At 41.2% G+C, this 19,528-nt stretch overlaps 4 protein-coding genes across 5 annotated transcripts; 2 read left to right on the top strand and 2 right to left on the bottom strand.

The window, feature by feature from the left end:
• The first annotated feature begins 833 nt into the window (after positions 1-833).
• LOC108147693 (N-acetylglucosamine-6-phosphate deacetylase) lies at positions 834-4,804 on the top strand. Its single transcript, XM_017274407.2, has 4 exons — positions 834-1,177; positions 2,896-3,164; positions 3,927-4,467; positions 4,538-4,804. The coding sequence occupies exons 1-4, from the start codon at positions 934-936 to the stop codon at positions 4,717-4,719; spliced, it is 1,236 nt and encodes a 411-aa protein (XP_017129896.1). The 5' UTR covers positions 834-933; the 3' UTR covers positions 4,720-4,804.
• Positions 4,805-5,419: 615 nt separating this feature from the next.
• On the bottom strand, positions 5,420-9,420 carry LOC108147694 (ras-related protein Rab-10). The gene is made up of 4 exons (XM_017274408.2): positions 9,023-9,420; positions 8,392-8,591; positions 8,241-8,330; positions 5,420-6,951 (listed from the first exon to the last, which is right to left on the bottom strand). Exons 1-4 carry the CDS (start codon positions 9,147-9,149, stop codon positions 6,754-6,756), a joined length of 615 nt encoding a protein of 204 aa, XP_017129897.1. The 5' UTR covers positions 9,150-9,420; the 3' UTR covers positions 5,420-6,753.
• Positions 9,421-9,645: 225 nt separating this feature from the next.
• On the top strand, positions 9,646-12,606 carry LOC108147700. The gene is made up of 2 exons (XM_017274421.2): positions 9,646-9,817; positions 9,885-12,606. Exon 2 carries the CDS (start codon positions 9,888-9,890, stop codon positions 12,066-12,068), a length of 2,181 nt encoding a protein of 726 aa, XP_017129910.1. The 5' UTR covers positions 9,646-9,817; positions 9,885-9,887; the 3' UTR covers positions 12,069-12,606.
• Positions 12,607-12,769: 163 nt separating this feature from the next.
• LOC108147701 (protein obstructor-E) lies at positions 12,770-18,138 on the bottom strand. Of its 2 annotated transcripts, none has more exons than XM_017274422.2 (5): positions 18,008-18,138; positions 17,841-17,900; positions 14,795-15,010; positions 14,508-14,702; positions 12,770-13,384 (listed from the first exon to the last, which is right to left on the bottom strand). In XM_017274422.2, the coding sequence occupies exons 2-5, from the start codon at positions 17,890-17,892 to the stop codon at positions 13,155-13,157; spliced, it is 693 nt and encodes a 230-aa protein (XP_017129911.1). In that variant the 5' UTR covers positions 17,893-17,900; positions 18,008-18,138; the 3' UTR covers positions 12,770-13,154. The 2 variants fall into 2 exon arrangements, with proteins under 2 accessions (XP_017129911.1, XP_017129912.1); XM_017274423.2 differs by having other exon boundaries at positions 18,084-18,117.
• Between the last annotated feature and the right edge of the window lie 1,390 nt (positions 18,139-19,528).

Below are 19,528 nucleotides of genomic sequence, written 5' to 3'. Positions count from 1 at the left end.
AAAATTATAAAAACCCGGTGAACTAGGAAAACCTTATTTTCAAATAAAGGCACTAATTTTTGAAAATTTCTACTTTTTTTTGCGAATGTATGTATGTGAAGTAACCTTTTTAATTTCTTAACGATTTCTTTCCGAATCAATCTATTATCGGGTACTGAATTTTAAAGACCTGTATAACTAAAATGAATATTATTTAGAGCATATAAATTATGAAAACTATTTTTTTCATAGTTGTCCTTATAGTGGGCCTTTAGTTTGGAAGCTTTATTTTAATCCAATTTATCAAGCTAAATTTACAGCTTTAAGAACATAACTTGGGTATTCATCAAACGACAGAATCTCTGAAATGTTGAAGAAACGACCCAACATAATTCCTGCTGAAATTTTCAAATAGCTGTTCCAGCCGTTTTGTCCTAGCATTGTTTGCCTTAACTTTTGCCTCATTATTGGATCTTTATTTGCATATATGTATTTGGTAATAATTTTCATGTTGGGACCAGTCGTGCCTTCTCAATTTGAATAGAAAAGAGCAACTACCCTGGTTTTGCAGCAATTCAACAAACATTTTCAGAGATTCTGTCAATTTTCTTCATTCATTGCTCATTGGAATCGTTTGTCCTGCTCGCACTTACATACAATTGTTTAATTAAAAAAATAAATGAGCATTGAATGAGATCAACAATGCAGTGTCATAAGCCCATTAGCAAATACCCACAAAGCTAAAAATGGCCAGATGTAGCCAAGTAAATTACAAATAGCCAAATCTGGCCGAAAAATAGCTGAATTGTCACACACTACAGCTGATCAGGTTCGTTTTTGTTTTTGCGGTTTTCATTTAGTTTACATTTTACTTGTTCATTTGCGGGCTATCGCTCATTCCGCCCAGATCGCCAGCCCCGCCCCCTGCCTACCGCCTACCGCCTCCCACCCGCAATGGACGCCCGGATGACGTGCAGCTGCCAGGAGAGCAGCCAGGAGAAGAGTCACCGCCTGCTGCAGTTCACCAACTGCCGGCTGGTTCGTGGCCACCGGCTCATCCACGACGACTTGTGGGTGCGCGACGGGCGGATTGTGAATCCGGAGCCCGTCTTCTTTGACGAGCAGGCCAAGGCCCACTGCCGGATGGACTGCGGAGGCGCAATCATCGCCCCCGGCTACATCGACCTCCAGATCAACGGTGAGCTCAGTGCCGACTTCGTCATCACCGCTACACTGAAAAAAAAAACCAATCAGGGGAATCCAAATTTAAGGTCTTTCATTATTGCTAGTCATGTATTTAAAACCAGCAAAAGAATAGGGTTTTGTTAAATTTGTTCAGATGAATGGTGAATTCAGCTCCCATCACTTCCCCGTTACACTGAAAAAAATATATAATCAGGGCTTAAAATCTATGGAAATTAACTCCTTAGGCACACTAAAAACACTAAACGGAGAAAAAAATTATAAGAAATAATACTCGGTATAATGAAATTGCAATTCAATTTGGTCTTGACTTTTTTGTGTTCGAATAGAAAGAGAAAGCGAAAAATTACCTTTATTTCATAACAATTTTACATTAATGGTTAATCAATGGTTTGGATTTTCGGTTGGATTTAAAATAATGAATACCATTGAAATTTTTGTGTGTGATAGGAGTATGGTGATTAATTTAAAGACTATCCAAATTAAAATATCTAATTGATATTTAAAGAAGTCAAATCTACATTTTTTTAAAATTAAACTTTAATATTAAAATATCACAAAGCTATAAAGATATAGATATCAAGATAGACAAATAAAGGCAAATAAAGGCAATTACTTCTCTAGCAATAGAAGTAAAATGTTTTTTCTCCGCCTGCGATCCCAATAATTGACTCTTTCGCCGCAGTTCAATTAGTCGCCAAGGTCGTAGGCACCGCAGATCTGTTTACCCGTTGGCGAACCGCAATATGGAGCACTCGTAATCGGAGCGAGTTAATCTTATCGTGACTTCACAGGCCCCAAGCGACGGCTTAACCGCAAGTGGACTACAGTGGGCATTTTAAGTAGGACCACTGGGACTGAGCTAAGCTGTGGCTTTCAGGTCGCGATAAGCTGGTTCTTTGTCTTGAAGAGACAATGGAGACTCTTTCGGTACAGATTATCCGTTGATTTCCGTTATCATTATATTTCAAATTTATAGTTCATCAGACATTTTTTGTTCAACAAATATTATTTCTTTAAATGCTTAACAAAATATTGCATTTAAAATTAATCTGAAGATCGTTATCTCTATTTTAGAGATTTTATCTAGAAAATTATTCTCTTTGAATTTTATAAACCATATTATGAACTTAAGATAACGTTACTCAACTCACCAGCTTCAATATAAATATGACTCTAGAAAATAATCGGGTGCAGTGACGTCATAATTAAAACCTTCCTAATAACTTCTAAAATAATGGTTCGATTTATAAAATTTTTGGTGTGTCATCCGTTATATTTCGAATAAATTCGTAAACTGGTTAAAAACAATCTTTGTAAACCCAAGTATTTTGAGCTCAATTTAAATGTTTTTAGCTTTCATTTTCATCCATTGCGATTTTGAATTATTTTAAATATATTTAAATGTCTTCAAAATTGATTTCAATGCATTCAAATCAAATAGAAGAATTTTAATCTAATGTTTTCCAAATTATTAATTTAATAAAAATATTAAATATAACATTTTGAATTCAAAAGTCTGATATTTAGTTTTACTATTTCATTTCCTTCAGTAATGTGAAACTTGTGATATAGTGATAAATAGGATATAGTCCCTCTACAAAATAGTTAGCCAGTGACAAACTATGCTTAACTTTGGTTAGGTTTTATTTTGATTCAATTGAATATGAAATATGTGATTAAGTTCTTAAAATTGATTTGCCCTTTCTACAGGTGGCTATGGCGTGGACTTCTCCTACGACACCGACACCATCGAGGAGGGTGTGACCACGGTGGCTCGCGGTCTGGTCAAAAACGGGGTCACCTCCTTCTGTCCCACGCTGGTGACCTCGCCCAGCGACAGCTACCATACAATACTGCCACGCATTCCCGCACAGGTTCCAAAAGGTGCTGGAATCCTGGGCATCCATGCGGAGGGTCCCTTCATCAATCCCCAGAAGAAGGGTGCCCATCCGGAGAACTGCATACAGACAATTGATAAGGTAGGAAATTATTCTGGATTTAAGGTCCGAATCTATCAACCTATTTTCATTTTCGAATTGATCTTTAAACGATTGGAAAACATCAGTTTTTTTAGTAAAGCAATTACCGATCTATAAAAAGAAAGGAAGGACCTTAATTAATAATTATTAATTTGATTGAATAAAAATAATCACAATTTCATGACAATTTTTTGAGTATTATTTAATCGCTTACAAAATAATTATTATTCTTTATGTTTATTTTTTGAGCAATATATTTTTTGATCAAAAACTTCGTTCCAAGTCGGATAACTTTTGTTGTTTAGCATTCTGAAAAGGAGATTTTTGTGTAAGCTTATTAAGCAAATTAAGTTGAATTAAACAAATTTTATTTTGAATTTAATTTTCTTATATATTTTTTTTAATAATTAAAAAGAAATGTATTTTGAAATTGGGTTTGTTTCGTTATTCTTGATTTACTCAACAACCTAAGCTAAATGTATTTCAAGAATTAAATTAAAAATTTTTAATCGAATTTTTTAATTTAAATTTTTTGATCGAAAATAGGTCGCTAAATAATCAGTATTTTTGGAGCAATTGTTTTTCGCTAAAAAAAAATAATTATTATATTGTAATGTGTATTGTATTACTTATAATACTTGAATATAAAGCATGAAAAAAATTGTTTTCTTTTTAAAATACAAGTTAAGAGTCCAATGCAAGTGCTTGAGAACTTTCACTTTATTCCATGAATCGAACTACTTTTCCCTTGTCCCGCCGTAGGGCCTTAGCACGCTGGAGGGCACGTACGGCTCGCTGGATCGCATCAAGATCATCACGCTGGCGCCGGAGAAGGTCACTGACCCGGAGGTGATTGGCCAGCTGGTGGACCGGGGGATCACCGTGGCACTGGGCCACTCGATGGCCTCGCTGAGCGATGGTGAGCGGGCCGTGCAGCAGGGTGCCACGCTGATCACGCACCTGTTCAACGCCATGCTGCCGTTCCACCATCGCGATCCCGGCCTGGTGGGCCTGCTCGCCTCGGATGCAGTGCCGCACGGCCGGACCGTGTACTTCGGTCTCATCTCGGACGGTGTGCACACGCATCCGGCTGCATTGAGGATCGCCTACCGGACGCATCCACGGGGCCTCATCCTGGTCACGGACGCCATCTCGGCCTTGGGCCTCGAAGAGGGTGTGCACCACATCGGGCAGCTGCCGCTGCAGGTCAAGCAGGGCAAGGCATTTATCGCCGGCACGGAGACCCTGTGCGGCAGCATCGCACCCATGGACGAGTGTGTCCGGATCTTCCAGAAGGCCACGGGTAAGTGATCATTGCTGGCGTTCTTATTTAGTGCCGCACAACTCACATCCTGTCTTGATTTTCGCATCAGAATGCTCCATAGTTTATGCCATTGAAGCGGCCACTTTGCATCCCGCCCAGTGCCTGAAGATCGAAAGGCAAAAGGGGACACTGGACTTCGGTTCCGATGCGGACTTCATTCTCCTGGACGACCAACTCCGAGTGCTATCCACCTGGATAGCGGGGACATGTGTACATCGGACTGCCAATTAGTGCATCAAATGTACATTTTATAATTTACCTGATGTCGGATATATTTTATACCCAAGATTCTCCAAATAAATTGTTAAATTTTGTACATGGATTTTGTAAGAAAGGATTTGCATATTTCAGCTTATTTAACAACGAATAATTTTGACTCAAAGACTTTTGATTCCAAGTCTTAAAATAGTATATTTGGTGGCAAATTGATTTCAATTTACTTTACTTTACAGCCAATTTAATCGATTTAAAAATAGATGGAGCAATAACAATAACATTTATTTGCCACAATTGTTATTTCAGTCAAAAGTGTGGAATGCACTTGAACTTCGGACATATTCATTGTTAACGATTAGATAAATAGCGTTTTGAGTTTAATGACGCTACAAAATTGCATCCGAAAATCCAAATAGTTTGATAGTTTCTAACATTTACGCCTATAACTCGACTATAACTATATTAGGGACTATATTATAATCATAATATAGTCGTTTTAAAGTTTAATAAACATTTGTCAAAGTTAGCTTTCATGATAATGATACAATATTTTTTACATACAAGATTTATGATTTTTTAATCGACATTGATCTTAGATCAAAGAATTATGATTTGACAGTTGTAAGATTACCGGGTCAATAAGTTTTTGCCATATGCAGGGCTTAGCAATTAAACACCGACAAAAACCCCAATTACCCAAGAAATAGCCTTTGGATTATATGACATGGTTTAGGTTGTTCTTTATATTTTTTAATCGGTAAATCATTTGGTGTGGACAACTAAACTAGATCCATATACAGTTACAAATAATAGGTTTACACGAACAAAAAAAATTGTTGAATAAAATTACAAGGAGACAGGAGGCGAGCGAGTGAGCGAGCGAGCGCACGATGGTGCGTTGGGTCTGGGCGCTCCTCCCTTGTGGATCCGGATGCGGATGCGAATGCTACATGGCGTGGCGTGCAACGTCCTTACATACATACATACATGGAGGTATACACGCGCGCACATCCACGCCCCCTTAAGTGTACACATATACATATATATATATACTGGGTGTGCGGGCGCGAATGCACATAAAAACGATGCAATATTATAGTTTATAATATATATATATATATATATATAGGCAATAATGAGAAAACAATTTCGAAACAGCTCAAACTGTGACTCTGGCTTGATGAGTGGAGTGGCGGCTGGCTTAGTATCGATAAACAAAGCGAAAGCAAGCTAGGTATATGCTATATACTATCCGATGTATAATATGTATAGGTGTTATTTATATCTAGGCTGAAACGCAAAACAAAACAAAACAAAACATAAAACAAAATACTAAATGGGGCGGCAGGGGAGTGCGAGCGATGGCGAACGGACGAACGAGTACAGGAATCGTAAGACTATTATATATATATCAAAAGTTACGTTACAAAAGTTGCTTATGTCTGCGTCTTTGTTATCTATATCTTTATCTTTATCGTTATCTTTACCCTTATCGTGTCATGTGGCTGGGAGAGTCCCTGGAACCGATCTTCTAGCTCCTGTCCACGTTAGCTAGCTGAACAAGTCGGCCCGAAATGCATGTGTGTGTGCCCATCCAAATGGAGCTGTGTCCAGGTGCCGAGTGTGCGTTAACTAACGTGACCCACTTTTAATCCACTCTTAATGACCACACCATCGTTCGGGGTGTTTTTGTAAAGTTGCTTCCAAATGTTCGTATTACAATATCTGTTGTTAAACTTTAGGTAGGTTGTTTCTGTTGCTTGTTCCATCTGCGTATCCTCGTAATAAGTATGTGTCCTCCGTGCGATTGACCCCGGTTTTATTGCTTTGTTTCCCTTCGTTCGTGCGGAGCAGTTTCAGAAACCGATCCCCACCGCATTCCAATCCAATCCAATCCGTTTCCACTCCAATCCGTTTCCATTTCCATTCCATTAAAATTTAATTCAATCCGAAATCCAATCCAATTCCATCCTTCGCCTTCCCCACGCACAGCTAAGCACAAACAAACCGGGTCAAAAAACCACGCCCCGTTCGCCCTTTTGCGCCGTTTTACGCGCAGCACTTGCTGTAGCCCGGCGCCTTCTCGTTGTTCCGGCGATCGATGATCACGCGCTCCGGATTCTCCGCCGACTCGCGTCCCGATGTCTTGTCCAGAATGGCCTCGGCCAGCTCGCAGAATGCCCGCTCGATGTTTATGTTCGACTTGGCGGATGTTTCCATAAACCGAATGCCGTGTTCACGGGCAATCTAAAAGTTGGCGCGAAATCCAAAATGAGAGTGAGAGAGAGAGAGAGAGAGAGAGAGAGGGGTTATAGACTTTGTAAACAAATTGATCAGCAAAGCATCGTATCGGGCGTATCTGGTCATTGACAAGCAATCATAATAAATAACCTCATGCGATTTACCCTACACTGTGTTTTTGTCGTTCGGGGGAATTTTTTGGGTTTGTTAACTACGAAATTTGAGGAAGTATATAGTAAACATAGTGTCTATAAAGCCAACATCAGGAATGGCAAGTATGTCGTGAATCACTAACGAATTGTTTTTTGTCAATTAAAATTGCCAAAATAATAATAACGATGTGTACAACGGAATTCAGATCCTCTCGACAATAATCCTCTAGTTAAACAGTTTGTTAATGGTCTGGATGAATATCAACATTAGATCAAAATCAACTTTATTCTTTGATACATAAATATAAAATCTATTTAATGTTAAAAGTTTTATAAAGAGGAAACATGGAACATTACAAGAAAATGTAAGAAATGTAGTGGTTTTCACAAATTTCAAAAGCTTTCCTACTTCTTTCTTCTTCAAACTACAGAATCTGTGGTTATTCGACAAATACCGATCCCTGATTTCTGGTTTGTTTGTGTTTACAGTGGGCAAAATAAGTTTGTATACAATTTTCACTTAAATTTCATATTAAATGTTCGTAAACTTGTTTTGCCCACTGTGTGTATACATTTTTAATTATCTGGTCAATTTGGGTTTGCAACAAAATTTCTTTGAAAGATTAATAGCCTAGTCGTATCATTGTCGAATAAACAATAAAAGCAAGCATTTCAATTACAGACATATCTTAAAATACGTTGTTAGGCTGGGGAGTATAAATAAATTAAAGATAAATGTGCTGAAAAGCATTAAAAGATATTTGTATTTGGAGCCATGCATTTTTCTGGAAAAGAGATTGGCCATTGTTCTTGTAAGCTGGATAATCCTCAAAATATAGTCTTTCTATAAATGTGACGTTAAAATGCATATTTCCGCATACAATTTTTGTAAAAATACTAGTTTTTTATGAAGAAGTCATAAAATCAAAACTTTTGTCGAGTATTCGAAAATTGCAATGCTTCTTTTATCCACAGGTTCTTAATGGGGAAATATTTTGAAGATTCTACTAATAAAGCGGCCTTGGGTAAACAGGCTAAAAGGCAGAATATGGAGTCCGGTAAAGGACATAAAACTGTGCCCCAAACACTGATCCTCAATTTGCGCGGGTTGGAGGTTATTCCCCCGAAGGAACTAATGCTCACCGCTTCGCCCCGCTCCTTGTTCACCACCCGCTTGTCCGTCATGTCGCACTTGTTGCCCAGGATCATCTTCTCGACGTCCTCGTTGGCGTGCTGGAAATGGATTAGGACAGGGATATAAATAGGTTTTTAACATGGGTCAGGGTTCACTCACCTCGTCGATATTTCGTAACCATTTGACTATATTCTCGAAACTCTTCTCGTTCGTTATGTCATAGACCAACATTATGCCCATGGCCCCCCGATAATATGAGGTGGTTATCGTGTGGAACCGCTCCTGGCCGGCGGTGTCCCATATTTGCAGTTTGATCTTCTTGCCGCGCAGCTCTACTGTTTTGATTTTGAAGTCGATGCCTGCGAATACGGATCCAAATACAACACATTTTCAGTGCGGAAAAACAAACGCAAAAGAGGGCCAATGACGTCACATTGGTGTTATCGATTACATTGGCTTGGAGTTCGGAATTTAGGAAATTAAAGCAGTTGCCCAGTGATATCACGATGATTCATCTACACATAGGACAGAAATTCCGCCAAATGTTTGCACGCTTGTATTACGTGAATTAATTTTGATTTAGTACTATAGTTTGGGGAGTTATATATTCTCGGTTTTTGTGTTTTTGGTTTTTTTTTTTAGCAGACAAAGTTATTGGGCGATCGAAGCAAGCAGTGCGTCCGCCAGTCGATAAGGCAGTGCCACGCCCAGTCCCTCGCACACTCACACTCGCACACGCACTTATCCTGGCTGTACAGCTGATATATGTATGGAAGGTCCCGTTACTCACCTATGGTCGATATAAACGTGGACGTGAAGGCATCATCCGAAAATCGGAACAATATGCATGTTTTTCCCACTCCCGAATCGCCGATCAGCAACAGTTTGAAGAGCAAATCGTAGGTTTTCTTTGCCATTTCGAAAAACGAAACGAAACGCTCGCAGAACAAAGCAGAAACACACGCGCACACTCACACTCGCACACACACACGCACACACGCACGGACGCAGGTGACAAGCGATATTATCTGAACTTCAGTTTTTCTTGCACTTGTCCTACTTTTTGGCCAATTAGGTGATGAATCTGAAACTTTTTTGCCCCCGGTTTTTAATGCGCCGAATTAATTTTTATTTTCGCTGGCAATTGTTGCTATTAGATAGCGCTGGAACAAAAATCGATGTTTATTCGATAGTTGTGATGTTGCCAGAATTGGGAAATATCGATGTTTTTCTCCGTCCATCGATTATTAAATTCTATTCTATTTCTTTCCGGGTATTTTCGATTGCTTCCTTTCTTGGTTTTTTGTAAAATTAAACAAAATTTGAAATAGAAAGAATGGCGAGTTTTTCATATGATTTTTAAATGTCAGTGCTTAGCTTCAATAGGTTAAAAGTAATTTAGAATGTTCCTAAATATTTAAAATACCTGCGGGCGATGTGGCATCCCGCATCGGCCAACATTGCTCAACACTGACGAGTGAAAACCTCAAACAAAGTGGGCCGTGTGCAACACTGGCGGCAAAACAATATTCGCAAATCCACAACTCACTCAACTTGCAAAAAGGAGGAGTTTCGCACAAAACAGGTAAGCCAAGGCCGGGATTTAAGTGATCCAGATCCCTGCTAACCCGGCTAAACCGGCACACCCGCAGGCAATGGATCTCGACTGGCAGAACAGCCTCACCGAGCTGAAGGATCGCGGCCAGTACTTGCTGCACTCGGAGAAATGGGCCGACTGCCGATTCTTGGTGGGATCGGGCTCCTCGCCAAACCAGCGGCTCATCGCGGGCCACAAGCTGCTCCTGGCCATGGCCTCGCCCGTGTTCGAGCGGATGTTCTACGGCAATCTGCCGGACAAGACGGACCCGATCGTCATACCGGACGTGCAGCCGGAGGCCTTCGAGGCGATGCTGGAGTACATCTACACGGACCGCATCACCATCGGATCGTTTGACAAGGCCTGCGAGCTGTGCTACGTGGCCAAGAAGTACATGCTGCCGCACGTGGTCACCCGCTGCACCCACTTCCTGTGGGCGGACCTCAGCCCGAAGAACGCCTGTCGGGCGTACGAGTTCGCCAAGCTCTTCGACGAGCCCCGGCTCATGCAGAGCAGCATGGACCTGATCGCGGCCAACACGCGCGAGGTGCTGTCCGATCCCAGCTTCCTGGACATCGAGGTCTCCACCCTGATGGCCATTCTCGACCAGAATCGGCTGAACATCGACTCCGAACTGGATCTGTTCAATTGCCTGCTGAAGTTCGCCAGCGAGCGGGGCATCCTCAACGAATCCGGCCAGGATGAGGGCGCCGGTGGGGGTCAGGTCCTGACCAAGGAGTCACCCGACAACACCGGCGGTCATGTGCTGGTGGAGGAGATCAAAATGGAGCCCGATGTGGCGGCCATGGTGCAGCACATGCACCAGGACGACGAGGGTGATAGCTTCGAAACGGATGCCGGCATGTCCTCCACTTCCTCCTCGGCGGCTGCAGCTGCTGCTGCCGCTGTAGCTGCTGCTGCTGCTGCCGCTGCTGCTGCTGCTGCTGCTGCTGCTTCCACTTCTACCGCCGGTTCGCCACCGCTGGATGTGGCCTCCGGCTCCGATGATCTGGTGATCATCGACAGCGACGCCTCCGCCGATGCCGCCGCCGCCGCCAACATGATCAACATCATGGACGCCCAGCGCACCATTCTCGACGGCGCCATGCTCCGGCAGGCGGTCAAGAAGATCCGCTTCCTCACCATGACGCCGCAGCAGTTCGCCGAGGGTCCGGCCCGTTCCAAGCTGCTGCAGCAGCACGAGGCCCTGTCCATTCTCATCAAGATCTCCAGTCCCACGCTCAACGACTGCCACATGCCCGAGGGCTTCTGTGTGTCGCGCAGCACGCGCAACTTCTACGAGTCGGGCCATCGTCATGGCCAGCGGGAGCAGTCCACCTCGTACCGCACCGGGGCAGCTCCCTCGGGCGGCCTGTGCTTCCCGGGACCTGGTCCGGCCGTGCGCCCCGGCTGCGGCGGTCTGATGATGGGCAATGCACCGCGTTTCGGATCGATCAGCGCGGGATTCGGCTTCGCCGGCGAGGAGCTGGTCATGCGCGCCCCAGAGCCAGTGGGCGTGCCGTCCGATGCCGCCCCAGCGCCGGCCACACTGCGCTGTTTTGGCGAGGGCTACGAGGGCGGTGGCGGCGTGGCGGCGCCCGCCAACGAGGACGACGGCGGTGGCGAACGGGCAGGACCGGGACCAGCGCCTGCTGGCGGAGCGGCAAGCGGTGGGGCTGGATCCGGATCCGGATCCGGATCTTCATCCGCTGCTGGCAACTCGCACAACGACATGGTGCGCGCCTACTGCATGCGCTCGCTGACCCGCCAGTTCGATTTCCGCAACACCAGTGTCACGGATGCAGGCGTTACCTTTCAGGTGGACACCAACATCTGGATACTGGGCGTGCAGGTGCCAACGCGCGTGCTGTGCGGCGAACTGATGACCTCCGCAGGGTTTACGGAGCGGTACACCGAGGTGCTGTACGCCCACATCCAGGACATGCACGGCTCACGGATCACGTACACGCACTGCACGGCGCGAGTGTGCTACGATTCGCTGCTGGACATCACGTTCGATCGACCCGTGTACATCTATCGCAACCAGATCTACAAGATCTATGTGGTGTTCAACAAGACCGGCTGGTATCCCATGTACTCCTGTGTGCCCGACGCCAACTGCCATCGCGTCAAGTTCATGTTCAACGTGGGCAATCCCACGGAATCCGTTCGCGATGGCCTCATCTACGCCATCATCTTCTCCACGCCGCAGGACCATGGCCGCCACCTGGTCGACTGAATCCGGCGCAACACAATAATAAGTTTAGCTAATTTTTGTATTTTCGATGTGATAGGCCTGGCATCTTTGGCATCTTTGGCCATCGAAATGAATTGATCTGAACGCCGAATTAATTTCCATTTGATATTTACAAACTGGGAACTTATTCTGCATTGTTTTATGCATCGCATGGCTTTGTCTCTATGGATTGCTTGTGTTCCTTAACTGAATTGGCATAATACATTGTATCATTTCAAAATACATACGTTTAGATATTTTTTTGTACGAGTTTATTGCCAAAATCACTTAGTTTCGATAAGCTGTAGCCAAATTTGCATTTATTTTTCCGCATGCTTCATTTCAGCTGCCGAATGATAATGATTTTGTAAAGAGTAATTTTGACAAACTTCACTTGAATTATTTCTTCCAAGCATATATATTTTTACAACTTAGGGCTTTGTAGATCAACAAGCCGCCAATAGTTTAAGATTTACACAAAACGAAATTGGTAGTTTCCAAATAATTAAAACATATTTAAAAGGTTTATTAACACCATAAAGTCTTTTGTGTTTTGGAAAATGTGTTAGATGAATAAGTAAAGGTATAATTTTAATAGTTGTGGTTTAAATGATAAAAACAATTTTTTACGATATTCCAAGGATCATTCCCCACGCCCAATAATGGTTTTTAATCGAATTATTTTTTCACGCCTTGAAGAAATGTACAATAAATAAAATTAACTTTATTGCGATTCATATACAAAAGAGACCAAACAACAAACAAGTTAATAATACAGAAAAGTGGGCTATAAAAAGGAGTCGGTTAACAAGCAAGAAGGTTAACAAGCGGTTGGGCTGGGAAGTTTTTTACAGTGCACGCGATATACAGAGGGGCAAAAGTGGTTACTGGGAGCATCGATCCTTACACACACACACACACGCACACAGTGCATACTCGAAAAATAGAAAACATTAGTGTGTAGCGAAGAGCTCGTAGGTTGAAGTTTTTTTTTTTTCTTTTTAATTTACACATTCACATAATCGAGTTTTCACTGTAGCATGTCCGTGTGCACAGGGATGTATATACAGAGCGGTCGATCGGCGATCCCTATTTGCCGTAGTTGGCGCAGCTTCCGCTGGCGTACTCCGGCTCCTCGCAGGTGAGCGTGTGCTCGTCGAAGACCTTGTCCTCGCCGCAGCTGATCAGGCGGGGATGTCCCTCGACGCAGGTAATCAGGCGGTGGCAGTCGCCGGAGACCGGGAAGCGGGGGAAGGGCCAGAAGCGGGCGGCCACCGAGTTCGGGTCCACCTTCGTGGGGCACTTGAAGCCGACGACAGCTGCAAAAACAGGTAGGTTTTATAAATGGCAAAAAGCAAACGTATTAAGTCCAAGTCAGTTTCATGCTCAATTTCAATATTTTTCGCTTTGATTTATGGTTTTTTTTTTTCAATAGGAAACTAGAATTTTTTTTTCATTTTATCATTTTTAAAATTGTCACAAATACGTAAACACATAATTTAATTTTTAGCCCTATGAAACTTAATTTCAATGCACTTAAAACAAATGAAATTTTTGTTCATAAATTTAAATATTTTAATATTAAATAATGTATTTAATATAATGGTTGTTTATTTAGTTTAGTTTAATTTGAAATATAAAATATTGAATTTAACAGCCTTGTATTTATATAAACTATTTCATTTTTGGATCACTGTAAAGTTCGTAAGGCAATGGATCCTCAGTAAAGATATCGTCTTCTTTAAAAATCTTACAAAAAAAATACTTAAAACCAGTTCTAGCCGTAACAGTTTCAACATGATATATATCAAATACAATCTGAAAAATTAAGTTGGTGCAAAGCCGACTCACAAAAATTGAATTAATTCATACATTTGAATTTATTTGAAGTATGAGTGCTACATATATAAATTTTTTTTAGAAAACCTACCAAACATGATTGTTTTGGGTTTGATTTTAACTGTTTATAGCGGGTTTTAGTTTAAATTAAAATAGAGTGATCAAAAAAATTTCTAGACGTAAGAATATGTTACCATTTTTTTTTTAAACAGATGATTTATGTATTAGTGGTGAAAAAAAAATTCCATATTGTTTAGCAGGCTAAAAACTTGAGCTGTTGAGATGTTCTCATTTCGAGTTAAAAAAAAAGTGAACTAAAAAAATTTTAAACAAAAGAATATGTTACTATATATTTAGTAAACAGAAGGTTGATGGATTAGTGGTGAAAAAAAATCGTATTATTGTTTAGCGGGCTTAAAACCTGGGCTGTCCTCAGTTTTAGTTATAAAAAGGTGGACCAGAATGTCACTAAATTTAAATTCTGTTACTATGTTATATAGTTTGTAAACAAAAGATTGATGAATTAGTGGTGTAATAAAGCTTTATATTGCTCAACCCCCTGGAGTCTAGAATATCTTTAATGGCAAGCCCAACAGTTCTCACCCTCGGGATTGCAGTGGTCCAGCAGCTGATCCGGCCAGTTGCAGCCGTGGATCCGCTCATCGTAGGCCAGTCCGGCGTCGCAGTCCTGCTCATGGGGCTCGCCGTGGGCGCACTTGATGTACGTGGTGGAGCAGTCCTTGGAGACGGCGTACAGGCCGAACTGGTACTCGCAGGCCGGCGTCGAGATGGGCGTGGCTGAGGGGAGGGGAAGGAAAGGAAAGGAAACGGACAAAGGATGCCTGGTTAGTAAGCGAATCGGCGGCAGCAGTGCGGCACGATCTACTCACGATCCCACTGGCGGCCCTTGCAGTCCACGGCCCAGTTGTAGTTGCAGTGGTTGTGCACGGCGCCCTTGCCGTCGAACAACAGTCCGTTCTCGCAGGTCTCCAGCGTCAGGGTGCCGTTGGTGCAGAGGAAGAACTGGTCGCAGTTCTCCGTGTGGGCGTACGCCTGCACGCCGTACTTTTCCGGGCACTCCGGCGAGCCCACGGCCAGGGCATGTCCTGAAAATCGAACAGAACAGAATGGAACGAAACGACGATAAGTCAGAGCACATGGTATTTTAACACTATTTTATAGGTTTATCTTTTCCTGTTTTTTACACTTTTGTTTGAGGTGTGTAATTGATAAACATTACCAAATATGAAAATTTAAACTATACAAAGAATTAGTCAGATTGCTGTTTCAACCAGTAATTATTTTTAAACTTAAAATACAAAACTTTCTCAATTTAACTTTATCTAGAAAACAATGGTTTGCACCAAAATCTTAATCTTTGCTCATTCAGTCCATTCCCCTTATTGAAAAACCTTAAATTGTTGTTTTAAACTTTCTCAGAAAAAATTATAAAGATACAGTAAAAAAAACATATTTTTTTTAAACTTAAATTAATATTATTTTTAAAGCTTATAAAGCGAAAGGAATTGATTTGTACTTATTTTTAAGTAGGAGTCCCATACATGCAAACTTATTTTTAATCACTCGTAGTTATATTGGACTTTATTTTCAAAAGGATCCAACTTTATTTAAAGTTGTTTAGTAAGTAAAGAAAAAAGTTTACTTTTCATATTTATTTTTAGGTTCTGTTGGTTTTTTCTATTAATTTGAAAAACAACAAAAATTTGTCAAATTCGCGCCTTCAGAATAATCAGAAATCGTTGAACTAATTAATTTTTATTATAATCGGGCAACGAGATCATATAGCTTCATTTCAAAATCGGCATAGTTTTATTGTGTTTAAATATACACGAATAAAAACGAAATAGAGTCGTAGGATTTTTAAACAGCTGCGAGGGTTTGCCGTAAATAAAGACATAAATTGACTTTTAAAATTATTAATATTCTATATTTGAGTAAAGTATCAAAAAAAAAAAAAAACAATAGGTTTTTATGGTATACATATGAACAAAATATTTTTAAGTTAAAAATGTTTGATAAATGTTTAATAGCTAGTATTTCTGATTTTTTTTTTATATTAACCAAATTTAATTTACTTATTGGCGAAAAACAAATTGTAAATAAATAGAGAAAAAAAAACATATATTTTTTTTTTCAAATGTTGAGAAAAGTTTTTTTTTGAGAGCAATTTTCAGACTGTAAGGGTGGTAAGCGAAGCGATTGAACAGATGTATCATATCGGTTATGTGAGGCGGTGCCCACTGTTCCCACTATTGTCAAACCCGAACAGCAGTCAACTTCCTTCCTGTCCGCCAGGCCGTCTATTTGTTAGCCCCTGCCTTCCACCTGCCTTCCACCTGCCGTCCACCTGAGCAACTGGTTTTGGATTCGGATTCGGATTCGGTTGGATTTTGATGCAAGTGCAAGTGACGCCACGACCACGAGACCGCGAGACCACAACACTTTCGCGCATCTTCGCACCGCGTCTAGCGGCAATGCGATCCGAATGGCTTTTGGAGTGGAGTCTTGTGTGATGTAAGCTCGAAGCGCCGATTGTTGACTGTTGTCTGTTGATTGTTGATTGTTGATTGTCCACTGTCTGCTGACAATTTTCTCGAAGTCCGAAGCTCGAAACAGCCGAAAATCGGAGACCAGACATGCATATACTTAAGTCTCTAAAGATTTCCGGTAATTTGTCACGGTCTCGCACTTTCTGTCTAAGTTTTCAGGGGGGAAAATGTCATCGATCCCTTATCGCATGAGGATTTCATCATCACTTTAAGCGTGTGTGTTTTAACATCGAATTATGGCCAACAACTTTAATAGAAATCATCTGTTTAACCCTGTTAATTTATTGCCATTATATAATCGTTAATGATCGGTAATTAAATGAAATTGTTCGTTTGCAACGTAACGATCGTTGGTAACGTATTTCATCAATTCAATGTTGACTTTAATGGATATATCATAGGTTGTTTTATGTTTACATATCCTTAGGTCTATACCATATTAACTGGGTTATGCTGGATTTGCTTTTTTCGGAAAACGTTTATATGAAACTTGTAGCGATCGCAAAGTTAGGAACCCAAAAGAGTGTGCTTGTGACGTAAGATAGATCGATCGCTTATCGATCCAAAGCGATCGCGGATAGGATTGCGATTTGATCTGATCTATCAACCTTTCTGCTGGTCGAAACTGGTTGCCTTGGCTAACCCAGAACTAGATCGTATAATGTGAGCGCCTTCGTACTTAATTGTCAACTGGTTTGACGGGCCCAAGTTCTACTTTGGCCTGGGTTTGGCATTTGTTTTATTTAGTTCATTAACTTGCCGGATCAGATCGTATCGTATCGGATCGGATGCCTGATATATATATATATAAATATATAGATATATGGGGTATTATCCGGCCAAGTGAGTCAGTGGTGGGAACGAAAAGCAAAAGTGATCGAAACGCGATCTGCATGCCAAATCAGCTATAACTGCATATAGCACATATATGTAGATATTGGCTGAGATCGGGGTGGTTTTTTTTTTTGGGGGAAGGATGGGGGGGGGTTAAGTGGAGCAGGCGGGTTTGCTTGGTAGCTAATCTGCGGCCTAGCCTTCGACTGGGAAAACCAGTAATTAAAATCTATTTCGATTCGAACTCGATATTCGAGGTGAGAACAAAAGAGTTAACGGTCACCGATTCGAAGGGGCTGTGCACATACTATACTATACCATACTATACTATATACATATACGCCCGATCACCATCTATCGCACATTTGGTCACTCCACGCGATTGCAATGGAATTTTTGAAAGTAAAAGCTTCCATTTTCGAGCCACACACACGCAAGTAATTGAAAGGTTGCGCTAATTGTAAGCGGGAGTGGTAGACCAAGGCCCTAATAAATATGTATGAGACTTATCATAGGCAAATGGGCTACTTACCACAGGAAATCCAGGCCAGGATTAGGATACTGCACACTTCGAATCGCTGCATGTTCGTTCCTAATGTGCGGATATTATAATATTATTGAGATAATTATTGAGATGGGCAATGTATAATAGCGGAAATGTAAAATGAGCAACCACAAGGCAAAAGCACATACACGCACCGCAAAAAAAAACAATATATGTATATATTCAAATATTCAATGCGCGCTAAATGTATTCAATATGGCCCAGAAATACTTGAAACTTCCGCTCCAAGAGGTCTGTACGTTTTAACGGTTACGCGTTCCAAACTCAACTGAAAAGATTTGTACCGCGCTCCAAGAAGAAGAAGAAGAAGCGGCGGAGCAGCGACTGCGCAGCGTTGGCAGCAAAAACAAAAAAAAATACAAAAAATACAAAAAAAAAAAACAGAAGAAACGTGGTCAAAACCGACTTAGCCAAACCAAAAACCAAACCAAACCGAGCCGAACCACACAAAAACAAAACCCCACAAACGACAAGCAAAGTTTTGCAAAACTTAAATATTGTATTTTTTTGCGGGTTTCTTGTTTTTTATGTTTGGGGGCGTGGATGGGGGCGGTGGGCGGTGGGTGGTGGATGATGTTGTGTTGTCACAGCTCCCATTGTTGTTGTGTGAATGCAAAAAAAAAAAAAAAAAACGGGATTTGGGTAGGGAAGTGTTGCCAATTTAGCCATTTTTCAGAACAGAGAGTTTTACATCTGCTTATGAAAACCAAAAATCCTGTCACGTCTCTCAAGGAATTTCCGCCCTAAAGTCAAACCTCTTGTTTTGCTCATTCCCAGTCACATACCAAAATTCATATCGATCGGATCATTCGTAATCCTGTTTTTGAATAATGAAAACCAAAAATTCTGCGGCACACACTTTTCTAATGAAAGGGATTTCTGCCCTTTTTCTCATTCTCAGTCCCATACCAAATTTCATATCTATTAGACAAATATGTCAATCGTAAATCCTTGAACTCTTAAGTACTTGACTTATATTGACTTTCGCCAACGATTTAAATAAAAATATTTCTCAAGTAAGGTGTTTAATGGATTGTAATCGGAGAAGTTAAACCATTATCCATGGATATCTGAAAATAGCTGTAATATATTTACAAATGTTAGTCACATGGATCTTGATCACCATTTAAGTTGATATAGCCATGGCCATATAATCGCATGAAGACGAAAATCTCGGGAAAGTAATTTTGAAAAAAATCCAGACGCCTTTTATACTTAGAAAATGAACTGTTTGGTACCCACATTACAATTTTATTCGACTTAAGTTTGAATGATTTCATGGCGTATCCATTCGATATTTAACAGATGTAATTGAAAAGCAATTTTCATTTTTTAGCGCCCAAATGATCGCAACCATTTGTGCGGTCTGTTTTGCCCCATCTGGCCATTTTCAGATGCACAAAAATAGCTACTTTAATCCCGAAAAACCGCCAACGCTGGATTTTGGAGAAGGAAATCGAGCCTCTCTGACAACATGTGTGATTGAAAGTAAAAGGTAAAGCTCGCGCAAACTATAAGCTTCATTCATGATTGGGTCCCGTTTTCCGTTTGCCGATTGCCGATTGCCGTTACATTGTTAACTATTGCAAAACTTTTGCTTTTGCTTTTGCTTTTGCTTTGCTTTGCTGCTGCTGTCGATTGCATAACACCTCTTG

This window comes from Drosophila elegans, unplaced genomic scaffold (assembly GCF_018152505.1).
Source record: "Drosophila elegans isolate 14027-0461.03 unplaced genomic scaffold, ASM1815250v1 contig_149, whole genome shotgun sequence".
Classification (NCBI taxonomy): Eukaryota; Metazoa; Arthropoda; class Insecta; order Diptera; family Drosophilidae; genus Drosophila; species Drosophila elegans.
Note: the sequence above shows the minus strand (reverse complement) of the source record. Positions and strands in the feature narration are given on the sequence as shown.

What these genes read in the sequence shown, in the direction of transcription:
- LOC108147693 (XM_017274407.2), top strand. Translation starts at nt 934, where the DNA reads ATGGACGCCCGGATGACGTGCAGCTGCCAGGAGAGCAGCCAGGAGAAG. An exon ending in CATCGACCTCCAGATCAACG is followed by an intron (nt 1,178 to 2,895) that starts GTGAGCTCAGTG and finishes CCCTTTCTACAG; the next exon opens with GTGGCTATGGCGTGGACTTC. An exon ending in GCATACAGACAATTGATAAG is followed by an intron (nt 3,165 to 3,926) that starts GTAGGAAATTAT and finishes GTCCCGCCGTAG; the next exon opens with GGCCTTAGCACGCTGGAGGG.
- LOC108147694 (XM_017274408.2), bottom strand. Translation starts at nt 9,149, where the DNA reads ATGGCAAAGAAAACCTACGATTTGCTCTTCAAACTGTTGCTGATCGGC. An exon ending in CACGTTTATATCGACCATAG is followed by an intron (nt 8,592 to 9,022) that starts GTGAGTAACGGG and finishes CCGTATTCGCAG; the next exon opens with GCATCGACTTCAAAATCAAA. An exon ending in ACAAGGAGCGGGGCGAAGCG is followed by an intron (nt 6,952 to 8,240) that starts GTGAGCATTAGT and finishes GCCAACTTTTAG; the next exon opens with ATTGCCCGTGAACACGGCAT.
- LOC108147700 (XM_017274421.2), top strand. Translation starts at nt 9,888, where the DNA reads ATGGATCTCGACTGGCAGAACAGCCTCACCGAGCTGAAGGATCGCGGC.
- LOC108147701 (XM_017274422.2), bottom strand. Translation starts at nt 17,892, where the DNA reads ATGCAGCGATTCGAAGTGTGCAGTATCCTAATCCTGGCCTGGATTTCC. An exon ending in CAAGGGCCGCCAGTGGGATC is followed by an intron (nt 14,703 to 14,794) that starts GTGAGTAGATCG and finishes CCCTCCCCTCAG; the next exon opens with CCACGCCCATCTCGACGCCG. An exon ending in GGACCACTGCAATCCCGAGG is followed by an intron (nt 13,385 to 14,507) that starts GTGAGAACTGTT and finishes CTGTTTTTGCAG; the next exon opens with CTGTCGTCGGCTTCAAGTGC.